The sequence below is a fragment of the Carcharhinus amblyrhynchos genome, chromosome 14 (assembly GCF_965287045.1).
Source record: "Carcharhinus amblyrhynchos chromosome 14, sCarAmb.v2.hapA, whole genome shotgun sequence".
Classification (NCBI taxonomy): Eukaryota; Metazoa; Chordata; class Chondrichthyes; order Carcharhiniformes; family Carcharhinidae; genus Carcharhinus; species Carcharhinus amblyrhynchos.
In genome coordinates, this window is record NC_137337.1 from 74,484,284 (window position 1) to 74,505,376 (window position 21,093).

The 21,093-nt window shown below is 43.5% G+C and overlaps 1 protein-coding gene across 18 annotated transcripts in view; it reads left to right on the forward strand.

Moving 5' to 3' along the window:
* Positions 1 to 21,093, forward strand: part of LOC145352784 (gephyrin) — a 462,622-nt gene that overhangs the window by 357,166 nt on the left and 84,363 nt on the right. For 14 of the 18 annotated variants that reach the window (XM_080203106.1, XM_080203117.1, XM_080203118.1 and 11 more), the window contains 2 exons: positions 7,357 to 7,419; positions 8,135 to 8,177. In XM_080203106.1, coding sequence (XP_080059232.1) covers positions 7,357 to 7,419; positions 8,135 to 8,177 — 106 coding nt within the window. The remainder of the gene's footprint in view (positions 1 to 7,356; positions 7,420 to 8,134; positions 8,178 to 21,093) is intronic. The other 4 variants (XM_080203119.1, XM_080203120.1, XM_080203122.1 and 1 more) reach the window with 1 other exon arrangement.

The window sequence follows — 21,093 nt, forward strand, 5'->3', positions numbered from 1 at the left end:
CACAGTAACTTCATTGCAGTGTTAATGAAAGCCTATTCGTGACAGTAATAAACTAATAAATAAACCTTTGTCAACAAAAATCAATATTTAAAACCCACTTCCGCTTGCTAGGAAATGTAGTGCTTTACGTGGTAGACTCTTGCTTCTGCTCATCTTTTATTATTCTGTGTGCGTAACATTCAGTCTTCCTTAATTAAAGTTGTTGTAAAGCAGCATGTGTGTGCCTTTAATACCCTTTGGGAGCAGTTTCTGAATTAGGAACTTATACTTGCCAGATCATTAAGACTGTGCGCGATTGAAACTAAATGAGAGTCGTGTTGGATGTGCAGTTAGCTGAATTCTTCTTGCCTCTGCTCTGAATTATTACAAAACTCCATTCCAATGAAATGAATTTAAAAAATCCTCTACGGTTCAGAGAATCGAAACCGCCAACAATTGCAGGTGGGAAGATGTGGAGGATCAACTTATTGGTACTTAATGTTCTGTCCGTGAATGGAATCCTTTGACTGACCTTCAGGTTTATGTGAAATTAGATGTCAAAGCTTTCTAAATGCTTTGAAATTATTTTGATGTCGACTTTGGTTGTACCTGAATAGCTCTAAATAGTTAAATAACTTGAACTCGACAGTTTTCATTCTGCTGCTTGTTAATGGTGATTGGTTCTTCATGCCACATAACAATTCTGGTGCTAAGAGGAGATAAAAACCAACCCATCTTCCAGTTGGCAAAGTTCACGTATGAATGTTTCCCAATATGCATACAACCTTCTTTTTGTGCTGTTTTTAATCTTGAAATATTCATGCATGAATGATACCAATCAGAGGAAGAAATGTGCTGTTTCATATTGTGTTCAGACAGCTCACCCCCCACTCCCAATGCCTCTCCCATGTGCCACAGTGCCACTACCTAGCACACTGTGGCGTGAAGGGACAAACAGAGGCTAAATATTTTGTATGGCGAACATGGGAAATAGGAAAGGGATTATTCTTGCGCACCGACACTATGGCCAATTCCAGAGCAGCATCGACTGTCGTCCTGGAGCCACTTGCTCACCCTGCAAACTCAATTTGGGCAACTGCGAGGAATGGTCATGAGTACTTTGCCTCAAGGAGTAGTCTTATTTAGTTACAGCAAGGAAGAATGCAGATTTTAAACCCTTCAATTGAGGAGGAATGGGAGTATAGCTCACTGAAAATGCACCACCTATTCAATGCCTGGAACTCGCTGCCAGGGGAGATAGTGGAAGCAGATACGATAATGACTTTTAAGGGGATAAATACATGAATAGGATTGGAATAGCAGGATACGGTCCCCGGGAGGGTAAGGGATTTTACTTCAGATGGGCAGCATGGTCGGTGCAGTTTTGGAGGGCCAAAAGGCCTGATCCTGTGCTGTAATTTTCTTTGTTCCTTATCACTCTGCCCCAGTGACATCCAACCTTTTGCTGGCTCTCTGGGGTCCTCCGTACTGGGAGACCCAAGCTGTCCCTTTCACAGTTTATGCAAATTGGGTTCCTGTGAGATACCTGAGACCCTGATGCAATTTTGGGCTTCCAATGGATGGAATGCATGTTGTGAAAACAGCAACCATCAGCATGGTACCAAGTGTTTCCTAACCCACTGTCTTCATACAAATGTTACCCAATGAAAATCGCAGAATCAACCCAGGGTGTGACTACAGTCACACTGTTTTAGCTTCAGGCATTAATTTCTGCATGAAACTCCTCGCATACACTGCACAATACAAGTAGATGTATTTCACTCATGTAAGTTCTGTTGTCCAGCATTTGCAATCAGTTCTCTAACTCCAACAGAGTGTCTGCTGAGAATTTGATTCACACCCAAACTAGTTGAGTGAAATTTGGAACGTGGCAGTAGTAATTCTCAGAACCAGATATCCTCAGGGTAATCCCACACAATTTCAACACAAAAGCTGGACTCAGTCATTTCCCAATTTGCAACCAGGACGGATCTGTTTCCAGTTCAGGCACATGTCCACACAGAGTAGGTCCGCAAGCCTCAGTATATTCCCAAGGATGGGCTTCTCCTGATCTTAATGACACGACTCAAACCATTGAACTTGGCCAATCTCATATAGTATGTGTATACACACACATCCATAAAGAGTTTATGTGGAGTTAGGAAATAGTTAAAAAGGCAGAGTTGTAATGGGATGAGACAGTGGAAGGCATCATCGACAAAATGAAAGCATTAGAAGACGTTTGGGGTGAATAGTTTGTGTGAGCAGAAAAGAGAAGAATAAAGCAAGTGCCAAGAGAAACGTGGAAAACTGGCACAGCAGCACAGGCGACCTGAAAACAGTGTTATTCTGCTGAAACGTTCCCAATGCAAGCACTGGTCAGGTCCTCCATTTCTCATTGAAGCCCATAACTGACAAAAATGAGATTTGAATGCCATTGGTCTGAGTAAATTCAAAGCCAGATCCCTCAAATCTCTTGGGCAACACGTTGATTAGCACTGCTGTCTCACCGTGCCAGGGACCTGGGTTCAATTCCCAGCCTAGGTCACTGTCTGTGTGGAGTTTGCACGTTCACCCTGTGTCTGCCTGGGTTTCCTCCGGGTGCTCCGATTTCCTCCCATGTTCCAAAGATGTGTGGGTTTAGGTGGATTGGCAGGGTAAATACGTGGGGTTACTGGGATAAGGCCTGGGTGGGATTGTTGTCAATGGGCCAAATGGCCTCTTTCTGCACTGTAGAGATTCTATGAGGTAAGATGACAATTTCCCATCTGCTTCCTATCAATTTTCTTCATTCTGTGGAGCACGTACATTAAAAAGTCTGACAACACCAGGTTTTAGTCCAACCTATTTATTTGATAATATATTATCAAATAAATAGGTTGGACTAAAACCTGGTGTTGTCAGACTTTTTACTGTGTTTACGCCAGTCCAACGCCGGCATACCCACATCATGAGCACGTACATGGCAGAGGTAAAACCATGATCACCAGGCAAGGGTCCTCTTCTTGGCCTTTTGGCTAACTCAAGCATCAAATCAAGTCCAGGATGGGCTGCCAAGATAAGGATGGCAGTCCTTACCTTGTCAGCTTGGATCTTGTTTGTCCCTCTTGTGGGGAACATGAATTGGATTCAGTCTGAATTGGTTTTAGGAGTAAGTAAGGAAATGGATGAAGAGTTTGCTCTATCTGCTCCGCTCACTGGTTTTGTAACTTGTAAGAACTGAGGGACGTTAAGAATGGAGGGAATGTAATATTCTCCATTCTGTAGAATACCTGCAACAATTAGTCTGTCACCACAACACTAACAAATAAAAACAGTCACATTTAACGTGGCGAAATGCTGAGCTTATTGACTTGTTGTTGAGCTCAGGAAACCTTGGTAATGTTTTTCTGATTGAGTGGATTAATGTGGCCGGATAATCAATTGTCAAATTAATTTTTAAAAAGTTACATTTTTGTGGCAATGCAATAGCCACAAATTGTGGAATTGTTCACACATCTTCCCACTGAGGGGATTTTCACAGTAACTTCATTGCTGTGTTAATGTAAGCCTACCTGTGACACCAATAAATGAACAAGTGCTGAGTGGACAGGATGCAGCCGCTTCTAATAATTACTAATGACTTCTGGGTGGCTTTATATAAAAGCAGAATCGGGATAAATATTGTTGATATTCAGTCTTCCAAACCAACTGTGTGAGACAGTCTGGTCTGCAGAATTGATAGGGAGAAACTGTTCCCATCGGTAGAAGAATCGCAAACTAGAGGACATCAATTTAAGGTGATTTGGCAAAAGTAGCAAAGGCGGCATGCAGAAAAACCCTAGGATCTGGAATGCCTGAGAGAGCGGGGGAGGCAGGGTCAGCCATGGCCATTAAAGGGGAACTGAATCTTTGTCTGAAAAGGAAAGAACTGTGGGGAAAAGGCAGCAGATTGGCACGAACTGAATTGCATGGTGCATGCACTAACGCAGTGGGCCGAATGGACTCTGTCAGTGCTTCATTCTGTGATAGTCCAATAAACCCTGCGAAGAATTCAGGAGACACCACTTCACACAGCGAGTGGTCAGAATGTGAAATTTGTTGCCACAAGCAGTACTTTTGGCGAATATCATGGATGTCTTTTTTAAGAGGAAACCAGTTAAGGGAATGGAGAGATATGCCAGTGATTTTAACTTAAGTAGGGTGGTTTTAGACTTGTGGGGAGCGTGATTACTGGCTCAGGATAGTCGGGCTAAATGGTGTGTCTCTGTGCTGTAAGTTCAGTGCAATTCCACGTACATAGTACTTTGCTTGAAGTTGTTTTTGCATTAAAACTGCCATCATCATAAGAATCCTACAGTACGGAAAGCGGCCATTTGGCCCATCAGACCTGCACAGACCACAATCCCAGCCAGGCCCTATTTCTGCAACCCCATATATTTTCTCTGCTAATCTCTCCAACACTAGGGTCAATTTACCATGGCCAATCCAACCAACCCGCACATCTTTGGGGAGTGGGAGGAAACTCGAGCACCCAGAGGGAACCCACGCAGACACGGGGAGAATGTGCAAACTCCACACACAGTCACCCAAAGCTGGAATTGAACCCGGGTCCATGGCACTGTGAGGCAGCAGTGCTAACCCACTGTGCCACCCCATTGTGGGAATTGAGAAGGAATGTGTTTTGTTTTGCCATTTGAAATTTAAATTGTTATTCTTCTTCGTCTGATCCAACATTACTGTATAAAACTGCTTTGAATCAAAGTCATCACATTTCCAGAAGTGCTTCTGTTATTATACTGTCTATCATTAAGAGAGGGAATATAATAATTATTTAAAATCTTTGCAACCCACATAGGTTAAAGCACCTTTACTGCCTGATAATTCATGTAAATTAACAATCCTTTCAAATTGTGACAAATCAGAATTAATTATACTGCTATAATTGGATCTCTGAACTGATTTGACATTAGTTAGGTTAGTTACACCTCTTTCTGGGCTAAATTAATATTCAGATAGTTAACAAGGGCACCATTTTATTCTGACTGAATTCAGTTTCCTCCTGTTCAATTTTTTTGCCATATTTAACAAGAGCCAACATATGCCACAGACGTTTGAGGAAACAAGAGCCCAGCTGCTGTCTGGTACCTCGGCTTTCACCTGCACAGCTTCTGAATACAATTAACCCTTGCATAAAAACCTAAGCAACGCTGGCACTCCTGATTTTACGCCCATTTGATGTACGAAATAATGGTGAGCGTTGACATCTTTAACAAAAATGTAGGCAACTGATAGATGTACAGGCAGCAAAGAGAAGCAGTGACAAAATACAAAAAAATGTATTCATGGGTTCACTGCAACCTCACAGCGCCAGCAACCCGGGTTCAATTCTAGTCTTGGGCCACTGACTGTGTGGAGTTTGCGCCTTCCTCCCGTGTCTGCGTGGGTTTCCTCCGGGTGCTCCCATATTCCAAAGATGTGCAGATTAGATGGATTGGCCATGATAAATTGGCCCTTAGTGTCAAAAGAAGTGTAGGTCAGGTGGATTGACCATGCTGAATTATCCCTTTGGGGAGAATTTTCTGTCCTGTCCACCGCATGAATCGTAGGGGGCAGGACAAGGACCACACAAATATCCGTTGACCTTGGATGGGATTTTCTAGTTCTGGGGCGAGCGCGGCCAGAAAAACTCATCCTTAGTGTCCCAAGATGTGTACATTTTGGGGATTAATGTGTGGGGTTACGGGGGTACAGCCTGGGTGGAATGCTGTGTTGGAGCGTCAGTGCAAACTTGATGGGTCAAATGGCCTCCTTCTGCACTGTAAGGATTCTAAAATCTATAGATTCGGTCGTAGATGAAGAAATCCGTTAATGGTGTGTATTGAAACGAGATTTATCTCTTTATGGCTTTGATACTTGGGGGAACATACATGTGTACGGATATACTGGACAAAGGAATGCGAAGGGGGCCTCTTCTTTATGAAGGAGCACTTGTAACTAAAGTCACAAATCTACCCTCTCCTCTGTGCACCCCAAATAAGAATAGGTCTGATATTGTTACTGTTGTTCAAAGTTTAACTCTGAACTGTTGAGGTTGTGGCTAAATGAGTGCACGATACTTTCCACTCTCACCAGTGCGGGCAGCCTGGCCCAGGCGCCACCCCAGTGAATATGATAGCAGCGCGATCTGGAAAGCAATGTTCAGTCTACATTGACAGCACTGACTGTGAATATACTGGGGAAGTCAGGGGTATAAAGATGCATTCAATATCGCGTCATATTTTAACGTAAATTGAGACAGATATTGCTCTAGCATTTGAGATGAACTGTACATTTTTCTCCATTTTCACTTCTTCATGTCTCACTACTTTTCTATTGTGCTTCTTTTTGTTGTTTTTCTTAACGCCATTAATCTTCTCTTGCCTAAGTTTCTCCTTTGATTTTCATTATCAAGCACACGGGTGGGTTCACTAAATAATGCTGTCAAGGATGGTACTGACAGATAAACAGAAGGGTAAAAAAGAAGTTGCAAATTGAGTACATCAGTCTTCACCAGTGCATTATTAAGCTGTTGCTTTCTCTGTCTTGTAAACCAGTTGTACGGATGTCCATCCATCCCACCTGAGTCCAATAGCAACCACTGACTGCAAAACAATTCAATTGCATTCATTTTTCATTCAAATGTCAGCATTCTTTTACTATTCTTCATTCTTGTTTTCATGTAACCGAAAGAATCTTCCATAGTATGATTTTAGCCTTTCAAAAAAAAATGTATAGTTCTGGCAACTCACTCAATCCCAATCACACTCTGAAAGGCTTCTCATTGTTGTTTTCGAAAGGAGACTTCAGCTTTGATTCGTTCCAACCTGCGCAGACATTACTGTGCGGATCTGTCCATAACCCAACACTGACGGGTCAGAGATTAGGGGCTGCATAAAACTTAAAAAGCCACTCATCCAAAGAAAGTGAGAGGGACACTGGTCTATGGGACTAGGCATGTTCATGTTTATTTAATTATTATTTAACAAGAAATTATCATTGTGCAAAAATATAACGATGGAGGATTATAGCAGGAGACGTAGCATGCAGTAAAATTGATACCTGTTTTATGTTCTTTTGATTTCCTTTCTGTGCTTTCTGGCCCTTTTTTGCTTGAGTCAGCAAGCGAGTCCTGCCTGATTTCCCAGTCTTGTGTGTGGGTTAATGCTGGTGGTTCCACAATTTGCATGTTCTCTCGTGTGTTGGTAGCAAGTGTGTTTGCAAACTGTAAAAGGCCATACCTATAATAAACCTCTCATTAGTTCTTTTGTTTACGTATTTCATTTCTTAAAAAGAAACTTATTAGATTTCTGAGCTTCTCTGTTCATTATAAATCTTTTGTTTTTGTTCACGCATTAGCTGCACCATAGGTTGGAAGGGCTTAAAGATGAACTCAGAAGGCATAGAGGATACAACTCGCGAGTAACTATTACTGATCAAAGGAACTTCTACCATTCGCAAACTTTGCTTTGCGCTATGAGTTCGAGCTCCTTGCTATTCTATCTATGTGAAGATTCTTGATTGTCTGTTCCTCCCACCTTAACACTGTCCACTAGTCTGTGCCTCTAACATTTGTCTTAGAATCTTTCAATTATCATTTTCACATTTAGAGCCTCTTAATTCATATATGGTGTAATCCTTGTTTTGTGTCTGTGTGTGTGTGTGTGTGTGTGTGTGTGTGAGTACGTGTGTGCACATGCGTGTGTAAGTACGTGTGTGTTTATTTCTAAAGAATATTGCTAGCTCCAGAGCACACAAGCCCTTCTACATGGATTAGTTTACTGCAACATGCCACGTTCATTTCTGACAACCGTTTCTTCCTTCATGCAGTTCTCATGGCTATTTATGCTTAGCAGACCTGATGCAACTTTTCTTTGGGCTATGATGTTCTGTCTAATAACTTTTTTGCCTCCATTTTGATGGGTTTTCCAGACTTCACGCATTTGCATTTTAATATTCTAGGTCGAAGAACCATAAGCTTTCCCCATTGTAGCTTCCTCGCGCAACCATCATTTTCATCGTGGTGATCCAGCTTTGTTTATCATGATCTATTCTGTACAACTCACTGCATGTCTGTACGTTTGAGCCTGCGTGTACCTAATCTGGAATTTAAAAATAATGTCCATTCTCTTTACAGGTCCAGTCACGGTGCAGCAGCAAGGAAAATATCCTGAGAGCCAGTGAGTACTTACCTTGTTTTTGATCACTGCACACAATGTTTTTAACTCTCTTATCGAATGTTCAGCCAAGAGGCAGCATCTCCTTAACATGAGGTTTCTCTCTGAATACAAGTGTTTTGATCTTTGAGCATTGATGAAAAAAAGAGACATGCTGCCAAAGCTTTTCGTCTTGCACTCATCAGGACAGGTGCAAGAATGCCAGATTTCAAAAGAAGCAACAATCTATATGGCATGAGAAAATTATGCTGATATTTTTGGCAAATCGACTTGGATTGGTCAAGACATTGTCATGGAGAGTGTGTCAGGGAACTATTGTCCCCCTCACACTTTTGTTTAATTCAAAAATGCACAATACCTAGCCATACTTACTACCTCTTACAGTCAAGCTGCCAAAGTACACAGGGACCTGTCTTCTGCGACTGAAGGGAACATGTTTATTTTTTATTTTAAGAAAGAGAATATTAAGAATATAAAAGAGAAAATTTTTCTTTAAATGTGCTGCAGTGAACAAACAGTAGATTGTAGACACAAAAGCAGAAAATGCTGGAAAATCTCAGCAGGTCTGACAGCGTCTATGGAGAGAGAGAATAGAGCCAACATTTTGAGTCAGGGCCTTTCATAAGGGCTAAGTAGATGTAGGTGTAAAAGTCAACCCCGCCAAAAACATAAGATTTTGTTTTATGGTGTAGTGATGAACGTAGCTGCTTGTCAAGCGGTTGATCCAGGTTTGATTCCAGGCCATCACACCAGGGGCGACACGGTGGCATAGTGGTTAGCATTGCTGCCTCACAGTGTCAGGGACCTGGGCTCGATTCCCAGCTTGGGTCACTGTCTTTGTGGAGTTTGCACATTCTCCCTGTGTCTGCATGGGTTTTGTCCAGATGCTCTGGTTTCCTCCCACAGTCCAAAGATGTGCAGGTTATGTTGATTGGCCATGCTACATTGCCCCTTAGTGTCAGGTGGACTAGTTAGGGTGGCAGTGGGGTAGGGCCTGGGTGCAGATCCGATGGGCCAAATGGCCTCCTTCTGCACTGTAGGATTCTATCATTCTTCATGGGACCTGGTCTCACTGTCAATACCAACATTTATTGTCCATCACTAGTTTCCCTTGAAAAGCTATGATGAGGAGATGCCAGCATTGGACTGGAGTGGACACAGTAAGAAGTCTCACAACCCCAGGTTAAAGTCCAACAGGTTTATTTGGAATCACAAGCTTTCGGAACACTGCTCCTTCATCAGGTTCATCCACTCACCTGATGAAGGAGCAGTGCTCCGAAAGCTTGTGGTGTTGTGAGACTTCTCATTGTCCCTGGAGAAGGTGGTGCTGAACTATCTAGTTGAACTGCTGCAGCCTGTTTGGTCAAAGTGTCCCCTTCTGCTGTCATTGGGGAATCTTCCAGGATTTTGACTCAGCAACGAAAGAAGAATGGTAATATAGTTCCGAGTCTAGTTGGGGTGTGACCTGAAGGGAAACTATGTAGTACAACTTGGCAAACCTGCTTGCCTGCCACAGTGCTATGGACTTCAGTGGCAGTGAGAGTAACTAATCTCCAGCACAATGTTCACCATTACAGCCTCACAGCATCAGGGACCCGGGTTCAATTCCGGTCTTGGGTAGACTTCGCACATTCTCCCATTGTCTGCGTGGGTTTCCTCTGGGTGCTCTAGTTTCCTCCCACTGTCCAAAGATGTGCAAGTTAGGTGGATTGGCCACACTAAATTGTCCTTTAGTGTCCAAAGATGTGTAGGTTAGGTGGATTAGTCATGGTAAACGCATGGGGTAACAGGGATAGGCTGGAGTTTGAGCCTGGGTGAGATGCTGTTTCGGAGAATTGGTGTAGATTCAGTGGGCCAAATGGCCTCCTTCTGCACTGTAGGGATTCTGTGATTCCATGATTACTGCCAAGATGTTTTATATTTTGAATATTCTGTCTGGGCTGTGCTTATGCTTCCTTTATAGTGGGATGAGAAGAATGGACTGTTAAATTGGACAACTGAAAGACTTGAATGAAATCAATAGTGCATCGCTATAAAAAAGGGCAATATTACTTGTTTGTCTGCATTCTTTTTGTAGGAAGTTTATTCTAACAAGTATTAATTCTGATGGTGCATCTTTTAACTTGCTTTTGTCAAACACTTTTTTTTGGTTTGATCAGCTTCTGACCAAAATTGATTTGGAAGTTATAGTTGCACAACAAAATTAGACTCATCCTAAATTGGTATGTTTAGACAAGTCGGGTGTTTCTTCATTCAAAATTCTGTAGTTCACATTTCATTCACAGTTGACAGCTGCATAAAGTAAAAGGTCATGGTGTGGGGTGGGGGTGGAACATAGAATCATAGATCATAGAATCATAGCATTCCTACAGGGCAGAAGGAGGCCATTTGGCCCATTGAGTCTGCACCGACCACAATCCCACCTAGGCCCTAATCATGTAACCCCACATATTTACCCTGCTAATCCTCTGACACTGGGATCAAATTAGCATGGCTAATCCACAATCTTTGAACATATCGACAGGAATTAAAGATTGGCTAGCCAACAGGAAGCAGTTGGCATAAAATGGGTCATATTCTAGTTGGCAGAATGTGATGAATGGTGTGCCACAGGGATCAGTGCTGGGGCCTCAACCTTTTACAATCTACATAAATAACTTGGTTGAAGGGACTGAAGGTATGTTTGCTAAGTTTGCTGCCGACACTAAGATAGATAGGAAAGTAAATTGTCAAGCTGGCGTAAAGAGGCTACAAAGAGGTGTGGATATGTTGGATGCGTGGGCAAAAACCTGGCAAATGGGATATAATCTGACCAAATGTCGAACTATCAATTTTGGCAGGAACAATATAAAAGAAGCTTATTATCTAAACGGTGAGAGATTGCTGCGCTCTAAGATACAGAGGGATCTGGGTGTCCTACTGCATGATTCACAAAAGGCAGGTACTGCAAGTAATTAGGAAAGCTAATAGAATGTCATCGTTTATTGTCAGAGGAACTAAATACAAAAATAGGCTGGTTATGCTTCAGTTGTACGGGACGTTGGAGAGACCACATTTGGAGCACTGTGTACATTATAGGATTCTTTATTGAAGGAAAGATGTAATTGTGGTAGGAACAGTTCAGACAAGATTCACTAGACTAATACCAGGAATGGGCGGGTTTTCTTTTGAAGAAAGGCTGGAGAGGTTTGCATCCACTGGAGTTGAGAAGAATAAGAGGCGATTTGATCGAAGTCTTCATGATTCTGAGGGGCACTGACGGGGTGGATGCAGAGAGAATGTTTCCTCTTGTCAGAGATCAGGGTTACTGTTTAAAAATAAGAGGTTGCTCATTTAAGACAGAGATGAGGAGAAATGTTTTCTCTGAGAGGGTCGTGAGTTGCTGGAACTCTCGTCCACAAAAGGCAGTGGAAGCAGAGTCTTAAGGCGGAATATTCCTGTCCTGCTGGCCACGGGAATTGCAGGATAGAACAGCACAAAGGCCCATTGACCTCAGGCAGGATTTTCCAGTCTTGTGGCAAGCGTGGCCGGAAAATCCGGCCCTTTGAATATTTTTAAGGCAGAATTAGATAAATTCTTGATTAACAAGGTGGGGTGAAAGGTTACTGGGGGTAGGCAGGAATGGAGGGGGGGGTGCTGCGGAGAGGGGGGCGGTGCAGGGTTGAGGTTTCAATCAAATCAGCTACAGTCTATTCGAATGGCAAGCAGGCTCGAGAGGCCGAGCGGCCTACTCCTGCCCTGAATTTGTATGTTCTGCTGGTTGAAGGAGTGGAAAAGCCTCACGTATTTGTTTGCACTCCAGATTTAGATCACAAATCTCAACTATTCCAAAACAATAAAAAAAACTCTGCAGAAGGCAGCGTTAGTGTCTGTACTGAATTAATCATTTGGAAAAATCATTGATTGTGATTTTGTCAAGCTTGATTAAGCAACTTCCTGTCATGAAACTCTGTTACCTTAAAATATCAGTCTGTTGAAAACTGTACAGACATCTGTTAATGTGGTGAAAATCACTAAATTGTATCTAAGTGACATTGAATTTTCACCTCATTTACTGATTTTTTTTGCCATCAGCTTCCCAGTGTTCCTTTAAAACATAAAGGTGCCAAGAATTTGTCCGTACATCCATGAATTAAACCCTAATGACTGTATAGAACTAATCTATTTGAATGAACCATAAGACTTAGGGGCAGAATTGGGCCACTCGACCCATTGAGTCTGCTCCTCCATTCAATCATGGCTGATATTTTTCTCATCCACATTCTCCTGCCTTTTTCCCCATAACCCCTGACCCCCTTATTAAACAAGAACCTATCTATCTCTGTCTTAAAGACACTCAATGACCCAGCCTCCACAGCCTTCTGCGGCAAAGAGTTCCACAGATTCACCACCCTCTGGCTGAAGAAATTCCTCCTCTGCTTTAAAGGATCATCCTTTTAGCCTGAGGTTGTGCCCTGAGGTTCTAGCTGCATTGATATCATTACAAAACCTATTTTTACGCTACCAAGTTGAGATTAGTCGGCAAGCAGACTTGCATTTGAAGTAAGGTGCAATATGTTAAATAAAAACAGAAACTGCTGGATACACTTGGCAGGTCAGGCAGCACCTGTGGAGAGATGCTGCCACAGATGTTGCCTGACCTACTGAATATTCCAGCATGGTGGCACAGTGGTGAGCACTGCTGCCTCACGGTGCCAGGAACCTGGGTTTGATTCCCAGCTTGGGTCATTGTCTGTGCGGAATCTGCACATTCTCCCTGTGTGTGTGTGTGGGTTCCCTCCCACAGTCCAAAAGACGCACTGGTTAGGTGGATTGGCCATGATATATTCTCCCTCAGTGTATTCGAACAGGGGCCAGAGTTTGCATCTTGGGGATTTTCACAGTAACTTAATTGCAGTGTTAATGTAAGCCTACTTGTGACACTAATAAATAAACTAAAACTTTATTTGCAGCATTTTCAGTTTTTATTTCACATTTCCAGCACCTGCAGTATTTTGCTTTTACAAATGTTACTTGATTGCTGTTGATGTTTGCAAAGCCGCTGTGGTACACAACATTGTTGCTTGTGCACTGTAACCAGATCATTTACTACTAAAGACCTAAGTCAAATCCAATTAAATACAGCTAGTCATTTTGCTTCAGAAGTTTCAGCCATATTGACTAGTTTTATGACACCTATATTTTTCAAATTAACCAACTAAGCTAATTTTCAGGTCTTGTCTTTTTTTGTTGTATGGCAGAAACAAAATTGTAAGACCCTTTGAGCTTGCTATGGCTTGTGTTTGAGATATCCACATGATTACAGTGTTTACAAGTGTGTGTCATTGCATTGTTAATATTAACTTCGGGATCAGCTTCACACTCACTAATGATTTGATTTGATTCTTGATTTGATTTATTACTGTCACATGTATTGGGATGCAGTGAAAAGTATTGTTTCCTGCGCGCTATACAGACAAAGCATACCGTTCATAGAGAAGGAAAGACACGAATGCAGAATGTAGTGTTACAGTCATAGCTAGGGTGCAGAGAAAGATCAACTTAATGCAAGGTAGGTCCATTCAAAGGTCTGATGGCAGCAGGGAGGAAGCTGTTCTTGAGCCAGTTGGTGCATGGCCTCAGATTTTTGCACCTTTTTTCCAACGGGAGAAAGTGGAAGAGAGAATATACGGAGTGCGTGGGATCCTTGATAATGCTGTGAGCTGCCTCCCCTTCCATAGATTCCCTACAGTGTAATGGAGGCCATTCAAGTCTGCACCAACTTTCGGAAAGAGCGTTTTAAAAGGAAAGTTTTCCTCAACTTCTAAATGTGCCAGAACAACACCAGATGAATCCTAAGATGTAGGAGCAGACATAGGCCTTTCAGCCCATCGAGTCTGCTCCGCCATTCAATGAGATCATAACTAATCTGATATAATCCTCAACTCCACTTTCCAGCTTGTCCCACAGTCCTTGATTCCCTTACTGATTAAAAATCTGTCTCTCTCAGCCTTAAGCATACTTAACAACCCAGCCCTGTGCACTGGAGAATTCCACAGATCTGTTAAGGGTGGAAATGGGATTAAAAGTCATCTGGACATTGGTCCCTTAGAGGATGAGAAGGGGGACTTAGTGGTAGGGGATGGGGATATGGCGGAGGTCTTGAATAACTTTTTTGTTTCGGTCTTCACGGAGGAGGACGTGAATAATTTGCCGGATGTTAGAGATGGAAAGGTGGTAGGACTGGAGGGTCTCGATGACATTACTGTTACTAGAGAGGTGGTGCTCGACAGACTGGAGGGGCTGATTGTGGACAAGTCCCCAGGACCGGATGGAATGCATCCGAGGGTCCTGAAAGAAATGGCAGAGGTGATAGTGGATGCGTTGGTGGTTATTTTCCAGACGTCGCTGGATTCCGGGGAAGTGCCGGAAGATTGGAAAACAGCTAATGTTACGCCGTTGTTTAAGAAGGGTGCCAGGCAAAAGGCGGGGAATTATAGGCCTGTTAGTTTAACGTCTGTTGTAGGTAAAATGTTAGAATCCGTCATCAAGGAGGAAATAGCGAGGCATCTTGAGGGGAACTGCTTGATAGAGCAGACGCAGCATGGTTTCCTAAAAGGGAAGTCGTGTCTGACAAATTTACTGGAGTTCTATGAGGATGTGTCTAGGGTGGTGGATAGAGGAGAGCCGGTGGATGTGGTCTTCCTGGATTTTCAGAAGGCGTTTGACAAGGTACCTCACAAGAGGTTATTACAGAAGGTCAGGGGGCATGGCGTTGGGTGTAGGGTGTCAGCGTGGATAGAGGACTGGTTGTCAAATAGGAGGCAGAGAGTGGGGGTCAATGGGTGCTATTCGGATTGGCGGATGGTGACTAGTGGAGTGCCCCAGGGGTCGGTGCTGGGGCCTCAGCTATTTACCATTTATATAGATGATCTGGAGGAGGGAACTGAGTGTATGGTGTCGAAATTTGCTGATGACACCAAAATTGGTGGAAAGGCAAATTGTGCGGAGGGTGGGGAGAGTCTACAGAAGGATCTAGATAGGCTGGGCGAATGGGCCAGGAAATGGCAAATGGAATTTAATGTTGGTACGTGCGAGGTGGTCCACTTTGGTAGGAATAATGGTAGGAAGGATTATTACTTACGTGGAGAAAAACTGCAGCAGGCGACGGTGCAGAGGGACCTCGGGGTCCTTGTGCATGAGTTGCAAAAACCCAGCTTGCAGGTGCAGCAGGTGGTCAGGAAGGCGAATGGGATGCTGGCTTTCATCGCGAGGGGGATTGAATATAAAAGTAGGGAGGTCTTGCTGCGGCTGTATAGGGCGTTGGTGAGGCCGCAGCTGGAGTACTGTGTGCAGTTTTGGGCGCCGTACTTGCGCAAGGATATTTTGGCCCTGGAGGGAGTGCAGAGGAGGTTTACTAGGCTGATTCCGGAGTTGAGGGGGTTGAGCTATGAGGAGAGGCTGAATAGATTAGGCTTGTACTCGTTAGAGTTTAGAAGAATGAGGGGAGATCTCATTGAGACGTATAAGATGATGAATGGGATGGATAGGATAGAGGTGGAGAGACTCTTCCCGCTCAGAAAGGATAGTAGGACTAGGGGGCATAGCCTCAAGATAAAGGGGGGGCGGTTTAGAACAGAGTTGAGGAGGAACTTCTTCACTCAAAGGGTGGTGAATCTCTGGAATTCTCTGCCCGTTGAAGTGGTGGAGGCTGCCTCGCTAAATATTTTTAAGACGCGGGTTGATGGGTTTTTGATGAGAGAGGGGATTAAGGGTTATGGGGAGAGGGCGGGAATGTGGAACTGAGCCACGACAGATCAGCCATGATCTTATTGAATGGCGGGGCAGGCTCGAAGGGCTAGTTGGCCTACTCCTGCTCCTATTTCTTATGTTCTTATGTTCTTATTATCACTGACCTTCCAGACAATGCCCCAAATTGGCTGGACATATTGATGGGGAGGGTAAAAGATTGGAATCATATTTTTTCTGGCAAACCCAGGTCTGGTGTTTTGACACCAAAACAACGCTGGAAATTTAGGACAGTCATGTCAATGAGTGAGAGGTTTCCAATATTTCATATTTTTGGCATTTTTCTCTCTTATCAAAAATAGGGTTCTTATACTTTTAAATGATTTGATTTATTATTGTCACATGTATCCAGTGAAAAGTATTGTTTCTTGCATGCTATACAGACAAAACAGACTGTTCATAGAGAGGGAGAGAGTGCAGAATGTACTGTTACAGTCATGGCTAGGGTGTAGAGAAAGGTCAACTTAATGGGAGATAGTTCCATTCAAAAGTCTGATGGCAGCACGGAAGAAGCTGTTCTTGAGTCGGTTAGTACGTGATTCAGACTTCTGTATCTTCTTCCTCATGGAAGAAGGTGGAAGAGAGAATGTCTGAGGTGTGTGGGGTCCTTAATTATGCTGGCGGTTGTGCCAAGTCAGTGGGAAGTTAGACAGACTCAATGGATGGGAAGCTGGTTTGTGTGATGGATTGGGCTACATTCACAACCTTTTGCAGCTTCTTGCAATCCTGGGCAGAGCAGGAGCCATACCAAGCTGTGATACAACCAGAAAGAATGTTTTCTACGGTGCGTCTATAAAGTTGGCGAGAGTCATAGCTGAGATGCCAGATTTCCTTAGTCTCCTGAGAAAATAAAGGCATTGGTTGGCTTTCTTAATTATAGTGTCAGCGTGAGGGGTCCAGGACGGGTTGTTGGTGATCTGGACATGTTATATTGTTGCATATGTTACATTGGGGAAGTTAATTCGGATAACTTTTAATTGTTGCACTCTTTGCTGGAATATTTGCATTACAGGATGTGGTATTACAATAGAGGCTGGACAGCAGTTGGGGGTTAATTCTGGTCTTAATTCTATAAACATAAACAGTGTCTTGCATTATTAAGCTGACCTGGAGAAATGTATGTCAGATTTTAAATGCGTTAACGCTCTAGTGAATAAAGTGAACAAATTGTGACAAAAGAAAAAGCTGAGAACTGGTCACCTTATGCCTCCCTTTATCATTCACTCATCTTCACTCTCAGTTTCATTGTTCAACTGATATAGATACAGTGATTACAAGAGCAGGTCAGAGGCTGGGAGTTCTGAGGAGTGTAATTCATCTCCTGACTCCCCACAATCTGTCCCTCATCTACAAGGCACAAGCCAGGGGTGTAATGGATATGTGTGCCTCGAGTAACATTCAAGAAGCTGAACAGCACCAGGAGACTTCTGCTTCTGTGAGTGACGTGGTGGCAGAGTGGTTCGCACTGCTGCCTCACAGCGCCAGGGACCCAGGTTCAATTCCGCACTGTCTGTGTGGAGTCTACACATTCTCCCTGTGTCTGCGTGGGTTCCCTCCAGGTGCTCCAGTTTCTTCCCACACTCCAATGATGTGCAGATTAGGTGGATTGGCCATGCTAAATTGTCCCTGTAGTGTCCCAAGATGTGTAGGTTAGATGAATTTGCCAAGGTAAATGTTTGGGGTTATTGGGGTAGGGCTAGGGAGAGGCCTGGGTAAAATACTCGGTCAGAGAGTTGGTTTGGACTTGATGAGCCAACTGGCCTATTCTGCACTGAGGGATTCTATGATTCTGTGGCCATCCAGGACAAAGCAGCCTGTTTGATTGGCACCTCCTGCACCAACCGAAACATTAATTCCCTCCACCCCGTGACACAATGGCAGCGCTGTGCACTATATACAAGATTCACTGTAGCACTCTTCAAACTGGCTTCGACAGCACCTTCCAAACCCACAACCTGTACCACCAAGAAGGACAAGGGCAGCAGATGCATAGCAACACCACCAACTGCAAGTTCCCCTCCAAACCACACGGCATCCTGACCGCTCCTTTAATATCGCAGGATCAAAATCCTGGAACTCCCTCCCTAATAGCACTATAGGTGTACCTACAGCAGGAGGATCCAGCGGGTTCAAAAAGGCGGCTCACCACCGTGTTCTCACGGACAATTAGAAATGGCCAATAAATGCTGGCGTAACCAAAGATGCCCACATTAATCTTTGAAAGAAGACCAATCTTGCATACTACATTCTATATGCACGATCGGCATACTCTTGTTACTTAGTGGTGTGTGCCTGTTATCCAGCCACTCGGAGGCTGAGACTGCCGGATCGCTGGAGGTCAGGGGCTCTGGGCTACCAGTGGACTGTGCCGATCCGCATTAAGTTCAGCATCTATACGGTGCTCCAGGGGGAACCTCGGATCACCAGGTGGGATTAAAAAGGAGTGAACCGGCCCAGGTCAGAAATGGAGCAGGTCAAAGTCCCCATGCTGATCTGTGGTGGGATCGTGCCTGTGAATAGACACTGCATCCTGTTGTTATAAAAACTTCCCATGCCCTATTCTGCCAGAACTTTGTATTTTCTTTGGCTCCCTCTTAGAAAAGAAAATGTAATAATTGTACCGCACCTTATAAATGGGGCTGGGGTGCAACAACTAAGCACACGATTGGAATGAATTGTGTTAGTCATCTTGGCGCTGATTAGTGGCTGAGAACATTTCAGGAGGTTGTGGAGCCTGTTTCCACGAGGTTTAGTTTTTCCTTGTTAATGCTGCCCCCTAATGCCATAAGTCATTAATCGGCTGCTAACCACAAAAGGTCGAGCTTCCTTGCTGCACTTTTTCTTGCTCTTTGCGGCTGCATTCCATTTATTAATGCGAGTGTGAGTAATTTGTTTCGATACGAAGCCAACAAACAGTGACAAAATGGCAGCAGTTGTCAGTGTTAACAAATTGGGCATTGAATATACATAAAGCGCTAGACTGGGTAATGAATGTGTATCAAGGGGATTTTTTTTTATTAATAATTGGTTCTGCATTGTTATTATTGCTTGTTAGTGAATTCTGACTGGTGCTGTAGTTAAGATCTTAGGGAAGTAGGTGTTGTTCTGCTATTTGCAGCTCCACTAAAAAGCAATTAGACCAAAGTGGGATGTCAGTGCAAAATGCAGTTTTTTTTATTTTGTCTAGTGCTGAAGCCAGAAGAATAAAAAGCATTCTGAGACCGTTGTTAAGTAACGCAATTGACTGTATCCAAATGTAAAATGTGCTACTTGGCAAAACATTTCACAGAGGGAAGGCAAGCGTTCTTAACCATCGCCTCATTGTCGAGCCTGAAGCAACAACCAGGCTTTTGTCGTGGTTATGAATTTAGTTCAAGTTTAGCTTTAGAATGGGCCAGATGGGAAGCAGTCCTAACGTGTTGCACGGGATTTGATCTCTTAACCGTTGGAATGCCGCCAGCCAGCCAGTTAACTGACTTCAGCGAGTCTGCTTTTACCCGTGGACGGTGCGATCTTTTCCCGGCACACTGCATCCGAACTTCCGGGGTCAAAAAAACGGGAGATGTGCAAAATATTTGTCCTGTCACCACTGTAAACATGTAATCAGGTTAAACTTCAATCACCCATCTCCTGATTGGCCACAGTGCACATCAGCTTTTGGAGCAGTTTCTACATTTGGTTAAAAACAAAATAGGCTGAGAATGAGAAGGCACAGAAAATCAGGTAGGTTTTCTGAATTTTAGCAATGAGCGAATTAATTGGAGAATGTCCATTTTTTAAAAACGGAGCATTTAAAAGGAAAGTGTGGAAGCGTGAGGAAAAAACGCAGAAGTACAGGATTTACCAACTTCTGGAATTTATTTGTGATATATACGTATGTATTTTAATAGCAATTGAATAACTTCTCATTAGTGTAGTTACTATAACAACAGCATAATTCTTAAATTGGATATAAATGCACTGGCTGTCCCTGGGGATGCTGAGCTTGTATCAGTTCCATTCTTAAGTGTCTCTTGTAGTGCAAGTAAAAATTATTGCAGCCTGTGTGTCAACCACTCTTATCAAAATTAGCATTTGTGTGTTCCCCTTGTTAGAGCTGTTTGAGTGTTTGATGTTTCATTTGTTTGGGTCACCTCTGCTGGAGTGGACTTAAATCTCTGCAGTATTAAGCTTGTTACGACCTCCTCACCGATAGCAGTGTTATCACTAATGTCCTCATTCCATTACGTAAGCGAGCAACTAAGAACATATTGCTACAGTGGTACGTAACCCTATCCTACCCAGATTTTTAAGTCTTACAAATATGCATAAAAGCCATGTTTCTGCAGTGACAAGAGAAGGTTGGGAGCTGGAATTCTGCATTGAGTATCTCACTTCTCGGCTTGCCAAAGTCTGTCCACCATTCAAAGGTTTCAAAGTTTATTTATTAATGTCACAAGTAGGCTTCCATTAACACTGCGATGATGTTACTGTGAGTCGCCACTACCCCTAGTTGCCACAGTCCGGCACCTGTTCGGGTACACTGAGGGAGAATTTAGCATGGCCAATGCATCTAACTAGCACATCTTTCAAACTGTGGCAGGGAACCAGAGCACCCGGAGGAAACCCACGCAGACACAGGGAGAATGTGCAGACTCCGCACAGACAGTGACCCAAGCCAGCAATCGAACCTGTGTCCCTGGCACTGTGAGGCAGCAGTGCTAACCACTGCGCCACCCTGTCTCCCCAGGTCAGGAGTGTGATGGAATGCTGTCTATTTAGCTGGATGAGTGCAATTTTGGCAACACTTAAGAAACTCAACACCGCCTAGGGCAAAACAGCCCACTAGACTGACATCTCATCAACTACCTTAATTTGGGATTGATTTGGCTAATCTGACCAAGACGGCAAGAAACTACAGAGTTATGAATGTAGCCCAATCCATCATGCAAACCAGCCTCCCATCCATTGACTTCAGCTGCACTTCCCGCTGCCTCAGGAAAGCAGCCAGCATAATCAAGGACCCCACCCACTCCAGATGTTCTCTCTTCCACCTCCTTCAGTTAAGAAAAAGATATAAAAGTCTGCGAATACGTGCCTAGTGACTCTCAACAGCTTCTTCCTTGCTGCCATCAGACTTTTGAATGGACAT